Below are 9,253 nucleotides of genomic sequence, written 5' to 3'. Positions count from 1 at the left end.
GCTGCCATGTGGGGGTTATCTCCAAACTTTCTATGGTGGAAAGCTTTTTATGGACAGTAGGAATATGAAATAAAATAATGAGGAATGAGGGTCTCTTGTTAGAACTAATTGATCATGGTTGCAGTGCAAGTCAGTACTTATTCTTCTCACTTTATCTTCTCACCTTTCACGTGGCTTCCATCCATGCTGCCTCTCCCCCTTTCTTCCTTTGTTTTATAGCTTGCCCACTGCCTCTCCTTGCACTAACCATGGTCATTTCTCCAATTATTTTCAAGTAGACTCAGGCAGCAGTGTGTTTAAGTTTTTGTGAGATGGCTATTGTGAGTTTCATACTGGGTGTCATTGGTAATCTTTTCAAAGTTTACCATTCAATAGTATTTTCACTCTTTACTACATTTCTGTTTTTTTTGGATTTTTTAAATTTCTTCAATTTATGAGATATATATTTTTCTTCAAACCAGTAGTAGCTGTCCAGCTTAAATATTACACATGTTTGCAGGTTAAACAGAGGGTTGATAATATATTAGTTTTGAATGATAATGATACATTTATAGTAGGTTGTTATCTTTTGATTCAATATTTTGCATACTTTTTAAAAGGTTGTACAAAGATTGTTATATATAAATTTGCTATTTCTTATATCTTTTAAGAGAATGTATACAAACTTTCATCAAACTTAGATTAAAAGATATTACAAAACTGCTCACAAAACATTCAAACATTCTTCCTACCGTTCACAAAATTTCCTACTCAAATTTCAAACTTACCAACTAGCATTAACTTCACTGGCAAACAATTAACTGTTGCCACTGTCGGGCAAGAGAATTCAAGATCTCACAAAAAATCTCTAATAGGCTGTTCCTGACAGGTAGGGGCAACAGATTGTTATATATAAATCTAATATTTCTTATATCTTTTAAGAGATTGTATATATTTTTATTATTTTTTAATTATAAATGATAATTATTTATTTTTATATAGAATTTGTTTGCTGGTGTAACAATTTTTTAATATTTATAGAAATAAAATTTTCAGAGTTCATAATATTAGTATGAGATATTTTTATATTTTCTGTATGAACTTTTTCATCAAATCCACTAAAGCATCTAATGCTAACTTTCTTATATAATAATTTTTAAAAAATTATTGAAAAAAGAATTTTTATATATTTCAAAACTTCCAATTCTCCTGTTTATTATAAGCAAATATAATAATCTTTATTCTCAATGTATCAGTTTATTAGTATATATTAATATTTTAATTTTATGAAAAAAATTCATTAAATTGAGAATGAGATCCTCTTCGATGGAAGCCTTTGTTTAGAGAATAACTAATATTAATGAAATTTTTTAATTTCATATTTTTCTAAACTGTAATTGAAATTAGATTCTTTTTATTATTTTATATAATTTGAAGGTTGTATTTTTTATTGCATGTTTACTATTTTGTAATGTTTTGGTTCATATTTAGTGATTTGTTCAAAGATAAAAAAAATAAAATATTAGAAATATATACTGACTGTAAATTTGGATAATCTGGTGCAGGAAATGTGTTATCGCTATTTGTTTTCATTTCACCAATGTAAGCACAAATACTTCAAAACATGTTTCATGCACAATAGCAAAAAGAGAACTAGTTGTTTAGGTTATATTTTCTATATATATGTTTATATGTATATTTAGATCGATATTATGTATAAATCATTTTAGAAAATTTATATAGTAATGTATATGAAATTTGAAACAATTAAAAATAAAATAAAATAAAAATTCTAACACAAACATTATTTATTATTGCATAACAATTCAACCATTCAAAATTTCAACACTTATAACCAAAACATTCACTACTTTCTATCTTATATCATGTACTGATAATGCTCTGTTGATTGTTATTACTAATTCATACATGGCCATTGACAGGAAGACATTCTGGCGAATAATTAAGAAAAAGTCCACAGAGGACTTCAAATCACTACCATATGTGTGCACATTGCTCAGTTCTTCTTTGTGGGTTTACTATGGTCTAATGAAGCCCAATGGACTCCTCATCTGCACTGTCAATGGGGCAGGAGTTTTATTAGAAGCCATCTATGTCTCTCTCTTTATACTCTATGCTCCCAAACGTACAAGAGTAAGTTAACACCTTCACTACTAAATAAGAATTGTACAATTCATGATATACTCTTTACTCTTGACTAAAATTGCTTTGCTTTTGTTATAGATAAGAACTATTGTACTGGTGCTTCTTGTGGACATAGCCTTCTTCACTGCTGTATTTTTGGTCACATTTCTGGCACTTAATATAAAGACGAGGATAAATGTTATAGGAATTCTATGCATATGCTTAACCTTATGCATGTATGGTTCTCCATTAACTGCTATGGTAAGTTATATTTGTTTACTATTTTTGTTTGTAAAATACCTATTAAATATTTTAGTATTTAGCACTGCTAATATTGAAGAAGGGTTTGATTTCCAAGGTAGAACAGCTATTTTTAGCTGTGATTTTTGTTGCTAGCTGGTTGGTTGGTTGTTTGTTGGTCAGTAGTTTTTCTGATGATGTGATGTTGTAAATGGGTCTTAAGAGCCTAATAAAATCTATTTACTCTATAAGTAGAAACAATAATAACATTAAAGATCCTATAATACAAAATCAAAAGATTTAGGGCTAATTCCTTATCATTTTGTTGACAGAGAACTGTTATCATCAAGAAAAGTGTGGAATTCATGCCATTTTTCCTCTCATTCTTTCTTTTCCTCAATGGAGGAGTTTGGGGAGCATGGGCTTTTTTTGAGAAGGATGTATTTGTTGGGGTAAGTGGGCCTGTAATTTTCTCCCTTGTCCCAAGGAAACAAATAGCATGTTACTATTGTTTAAGCTCCTCTATTATGTATATAATATGTTCTAACCAGAAAAAATATATGCTTTGGCGAATACAGATTCCAAATGGAATTGGTTGTGGTTTAGGAGCTGCACAATTGGTTGTGTACATGATTTATAGGAATGGAAATCCTTACGGTCAAGAGAATAAAAATCTGAGTGATGTAAAACATGTGGAGGATATTGAGATGGGAAGTAGAGATGGACATAATGCTCTCTAAAAATAGTTGTTGCGGTTAATTAACTCAAAGTGTATACAAGCCTGGTTGTGCGGGCTTACTCTGAGAGTTGTAATGGCAGGGTACTTGCAGCTATGTAACAATTGCCTTCTGATAGTTTAATGAGGTACTGATTGTAACTTGTTTTTTTGGGTAAGGTTCTTTACAAATATGTCTCACATTTTTTATTCTTGATTAGAGTTTGCATTTACAAGATTGCTCTTGTCATATTGTGCATTCGAGTGAAGAGGTTTACAATATTTTCAAGTCGTAGTTATAATAGAAATTATCAGTAAGGAACTGCATTGATTTTATTCATGTTAATAATATCATATATAGGATTTTTTATTATTTAGTTAGTTATATTTTAATTTCATAATCATTAATATTAACTATTATAATTATTGTATTAAATGTGTTAATAAGATTTCATTTAATGCTAGAGATTATATAAGATTATTCACAATATAAAACAACAAGCATTCATTTGCATATGTAATGCTTAACATTCACAACAATTTTATTTTGAATGATAATCATCAAGTGTTAATGTGACTTCTCTCAGTTCTAAAAGACTTCTATGATAAACAAACTTAGTCTCACATTAGGCCTTGGTTGAAAGATTAACTATCCAACTCTTTACGATACAATACTAAAGATAGATGACCTATTGTTGGATGATATGCCTAATGTAATGACAATTAACATCAATATGTTTAGTTGTGGCCTGAAATATTGAATTTTTATGTCGCTAAATAGGGCTCTTGCTATTATAGTAGAGTAAAGAAATCCCTATTTGATGTTTTGGTAGTACAAAAATAATGGACTATACACATGTTAAATTTCTTTATCTAGCTCTTTTCTTATTGCTTATTCCACCTTAGTAGTTGATAAGTCAACAATACACTACTTATTGCACCATGAAATTATGCTCAAACCAAGAGAGAAAACACATCTTGTGGTAGATTTTCTATCATGTACATAAATTACACAATATTAATCAAAATATCTTGCAAGTGTTAATTTTCTAAGAGAAGAATAATAAAGATTGATTCTCAAAGTCCTTAATACATGTCTCGATACAATCTGCACTACCATCTAGTTTGGAACATTAGGAGAACTCATAAACCATGACTGTTCTTAGCCGTTGGTAAAACTCGATAAGTTGTCAGAACTCCAACAGCTTCCAAGTAATGTTCCGATGGTGAACATGACTGCCCATCTGGCGAAAATGCCATCGGATATACATCATCCTCGTCGAATGTTTTGTGTGGGTCCGTCGGACTTTCAACGACATCCAACGACAGCCAGGGCATCCACATCGACGAGGATGTTGTATGTGCGACGGTTCGAGCGTTGAAATAAATTGGGTGGGCATTGGAATTCCGACGGCCCCCTCACTGCTTATTCGACGAGGATGTTGTCGGACATACAACATCCTTGTCGGATGTTTGGTGGATGGAAAGATTTGCACTTATTGACCAATACGATAATATTAATGATTTATTATTCTTTATCAACCAACCAAACGACAATAAAAACAATTTGACAATCTAAGCATGCAATGGTTCAGGTGTCGGATGCTTGGTGGATGCAAAGATTTGATCTGATTGACCAATATAATAATACTAAAGATTTATTATTCTGTATCAACCAACCAAATGACAATAAAAACAATTTGACAATCTAATCTTTCCACTTGAAGACCAGCCTCAAAAAATCATGTATGATTGAAGAATTGTGTCCCACGTTAAGTTCTTCAATCCCATCAATAGCAACCCATAGGTGGCATACCATAAGTTGGCATGGGAGGCATTCCCATTCCACTCATACCTGGCTGAAAGCAACCTCCCATGCCAGGCATTGGAGGTGCTGGCAAAGCAAGGGGAAGAAGTTGAGCATACATATTCTATAAACAAAATAGGCACATATTTATTTTTGTAGAAGATATAAAATGTTTACTAAAGAGATACTTAAAATATTCATAGAATCATCAGAGTATATCAAGAACCTGAAGTAGGTATGGAAACACAAAGTCAATCATATTATTCATCCTGAAAAGTTCCAAAGCCACATCTGGTCTAATCAAGTAATAACATATGAACAAGCACGAAGCAAAGAATTCTTTCCTGCCCTACAGTTCCAAATGCAAAAGTAAGCCCCATTTCAATGCCCAAATCCAGAACGAAAATTTAAAATATACTTTAGCCTATGAGAGAGAATGACCAACTATATGTTTTACCAATTGCACCTATTCCACAAAATACACTAGCAATTCCTCTGCAAGTTCATGATCACCCAATTGAGAACTAGTTTCCATTGCATCCTTGTAAAGATTATCCTTTTTAGACTGCAACATGTTAGCACATAATTTTTCTATAATTTCCTTAAAAATGCTATTTTTTTATAATTTCCTTAATTGTGCTCTTAAAAATGCTATTTTTCTATAATCTCCTTAATTATGCTCTTAAGATGCTATTTTTCAAATTAACTATGCTCTTAAAAATGCTATTTTTCTATAATTTCCTTAATTATGCTCTTAAAAATTCTATTTTTCTATAATTTCTTTAATTATGCTCTTAAAAATGTCATTTTTCTATAATTCCTTAATTATGCTCTTAAAAATGCTATTGGAGGTGCTAGCAAAGCAAGGGGAAGAAGCTGAGCATACATATTCTGTAAACAAAATAGGCACATATTTATTTTTGTAGAAGATTTAAAATGTCTACTAAAGAGATACTTAAAATATTCATAGAATCATCAGAGTATATCAAGAACCTGAAGTAGGTATGGAAACACAAAATCAATCATATTATTCATTCAGACAAGTTAGAAAGCCACATCTGGTCTGATCAAGTAATAACATATGAACAAGCATGAAGCAAAACATTCTTTCCTGCCCTACAGTTCCAAATGCAAAAGTAAGCCCCATTTCAATGCCCAAATCCAGAACGAAAATTGAAAATATACTTTAGCCTGTGAGAGAGAACGACCAACTATATGTTTTACCAATTGCACCTATTCCACAAAATACACTAGCAATTCCTCTGCAAATTCATGATCACCCGATTAAGAACTAGTTTCCATTGCATCCTTGTAAAGATTATCCTTTTTAGACAGTGCAACATGTTAGCACATAATTTTTCTATAATTTCCTTAAAAATGCTATTTTTTTTATAATTTCCTTAATTATGCTCTTAAAAATGCTATTTTTCTATAATCTCCTTAATTATGCTCTTAAGCTGCTATTTTTCAAATTAACTATGCTCTTAAAAATGCTATTTTTCTATAATTTCCTTAATTATGCTCTTAAAAATTCTATTTTTCTATAATTTCTTTAATTATGCTCTTAAAATGCTATTTTTCTATTTTTCCTTAATTATGCTCTTAAAAATGCTATTGGAGGTGCTGGCAAAGCAAGGGGAAGAAGCTGAGCATACATATTCTGTAAACAAAATAGGCACATATTTATTTGAATTTTTAAAAACTGTCAGTAGAGTAGAACAAGTGCTCTTTGAGGCTCAATTAAGCAAAATGCATACTTGTTGAGCAACAAGATCTTTCTCTTCTTTCTCCTTGGATTTCTCTTCTTGGACAACCTCCAACTTGTCCTGAACAAGCTCATCAACTTTTGTCATGTATTCTTGAATGAACTTTGAAAAAGAATTTTTTTGAATATTAGCTATTTAATTCTGCAAAAGATTTAAAATGTTTATTAAAGAGAAACTTAAAATATTCACAGAACCATCAGAGTATATCAAGAACCTGAAGTAGGTATGGAAACAGAAAGTCAATCATATTATTCATCAAGGCAAGTTCCAAAGCCACATCTAGTCTGATCAAGTCGTAGCATATGAACAAGCATGAAGCAAAGCATTCTTTCTTGCCCTGCAGTTCCAAATGCAAAAGTAAGCCCCATTTCAATGCCCCAATCCAAAATAAAATTCAAAATATACTTTAGCCTATAAGAGAGAACAACCAACTATATGTTTTACCAATTGTATACCTATTCCACAAAATACACTAGCAATTCCTCTGCGAGTTCACGATCACCTAATTGAGAACTAGTTTCCATTACATCCTTGTAAAGATTATCCTTTTTAGGCAGTGCAATATGTTAGCACATAATTTTTCTATAATTTCCTTAAAAATATTATTTTTCTATAATTTTCTTAATTATGCTCTTCAAAATGCTATTTTTCTATAATTTCCTTAATTATGCTGTTAAAATGCTATTTTTCAAATTAACTATGCTCTTAAAAATGCTATTTTTCTATAATTTCCTTAATTATGCTCTTAAAAATGCTATTGGAGGTGTTGGCAAAGCAAGGGGAAGAAATTGAGCATACATATTTTGTAAACAAAATAGGCACATATTTATTTCAATTTTTAAAAACCGTCAGTAGAGTAGAACAAGTGCTCCTTGAGGCTCAATTAAGCCAAATGCATACCTATTGAGCAACAAGATCTTTCTCTTCTTTCTCCTTGGATTTTTCTTCTTGGACAACCTCTAACTTGTCATTAACAAACTCATCAACTTTTGTCGTGTATTCTCGAATGAACTTTGAAAAAGATTTTTTTTTAATATTAGCTATTTAATTCTGCAAAAGATTTAAAATGTTTATTAAAAAGAAACTTAAAATATTCACAAAATCACCAGAGTATATCAAGAACGTGAAATAGGTATGGAAACACAAAGTCAATCATATTATTCATCCAAGCAAGTTCCAAAGCCACATCTGGTCTGATCAAGTCATAGCATATGAACAAACATGAAGCAAAGCATTCTTTCTTGCCTTACAGTTCCAAATGCAAAAGTAAGCCCCATTTCAATGCCCCAATCCAAAATGAAAATTCAAAATATACTTTAGCCTGTGAGAGAGAACAACCAACTATATGTTTTACCAATTGTATACCTATTCCACAAAATACACCAGTAATTCCTCTGCAAGTTCATGATCATCTGATTGAGAACTATTTTCCATTGCATCCTTGTAAATATTATCCTTTTTAGACAATACAACATGTTAGCACATAATTTTTTAAATTAATTATGCTCTTAAAAATACTATTTTTCTACAATTTCCTTTTATATATTGAGCACTTTTTCCATAAGAATAGTTACTGTTGGGTTTTATGTGTAGTTGCAATCTTGTAGTGACAATCTGCATCCATTTGTGACTTCTCTTTAGAGATTCAACCATCAGGTGGGCATATTGAGGGTGGCATTGAGACAAGATGAAGCACTCTGGCTTTCCTTTTGAGGTGAGGAGGCCTGGCAAACAAGTTCTTGGGATTGATCAAAGTGCACAAGTAATTATAGGAAAGGGTAAAGCTCCCATAAATAATAGAGTTTTTATTCAGATTGTATTAAATCCATTATCATTTTTTGTATCTTAAAGAAGGAGTTGAAAATGATTGAAATTTCACATTATCAGTATAAGTTGTACCGATGAGGGCACTTAAACCAACAAAGACCAATTTTGTATTGGGATACCATATACCGATGAGAGAGTGTAGCAAGTTGGAGTTGCACTCATTGACAGAAGTTATACCGATCAAGGAGCAAAGTTGAGGAGAATTGATGCAACGGAAAAAAGTATACCGATATGACCCATCGACATAGTAAACACTAGCGACAGCAGTGAAGAATTGTCTTGCCGATAACTGAAGAGGGTATCGGTAAGATTTATATCGATAAGAGTGGCAAAAAGAAGAGTCCATCAGTATAACCAAAGCGATTGGTATGTGTTACTTTGACCCACCCCGATGCTTGAAGAAATCATCGGTGAAACATATACCGATTGAACACCCCATACCTGATGAAGGAGCGGATTGATTGTGTGGAGCAAAGGCACTATCGGGAAGACTCATGCTGATGAAGTTGGTTGCATCAGTATAACCAAAGCAATCGGTATGTGTTACTTTGAGCCACCTTGATGCCTAAAGAAATCATCAGTGAAACATATACTGATGGAACATACTCTATCGGGAAGACTTTTCTTATTGGTATATTTCATTTTGAATTACCCCGATACCCAATGAAGGAGCAAACCGATTGAGTGGAGCAAAGACACTATCGAGAAGACTCATGGTGATGAAGTCGGTTGCATCAGGAAGAGCTATGCCAATGGTGAAGCCCATCAGGGAAA

General features: G+C 31.9%; 1 protein-coding gene and 1 pseudogene across 1 annotated transcript; one reads left to right on the top strand and one right to left on the bottom strand.

The window, feature by feature from the left end:
• The first annotated feature begins 239 nt into the window (after nucleotides 1–239).
• On the top strand, nucleotides 240–3,261 carry LOC131035028 (bidirectional sugar transporter SWEET17-like). The gene is made up of 6 exons (XM_057966667.2): nucleotides 240–345; nucleotides 1,545–1,581; nucleotides 1,923–2,133; nucleotides 2,224–2,385; nucleotides 2,697–2,816; nucleotides 2,943–3,261. The coding sequence occupies exons 1-6, from the start codon at nucleotides 312–314 to the stop codon at nucleotides 3,102–3,104; spliced, it is 726 nt and encodes a 241-aa protein (XP_057822650.2). The 5' UTR covers nucleotides 240–311; the 3' UTR covers nucleotides 3,105–3,261.
• A 1,608-nt stretch (nucleotides 3,262–4,869) lies between these two features.
• On the bottom strand, nucleotides 4,870–8,113 carry LOC131873725 (clathrin heavy chain 1-like; annotated as a pseudogene).
• Between the last annotated feature and the right edge of the window lie 1,140 nt (nucleotides 8,114–9,253).

Source organism: Cryptomeria japonica, chromosome 2 (assembly GCF_030272615.1).
Source record: "Cryptomeria japonica chromosome 2, Sugi_1.0, whole genome shotgun sequence".
Taxonomy (NCBI): Eukaryota; Viridiplantae; Streptophyta; class Pinopsida; order Cupressales; family Cupressaceae; genus Cryptomeria; species Cryptomeria japonica.
Note: the sequence above shows the minus strand (reverse complement) of the source record. Positions and strands in the feature narration are given on the sequence as shown.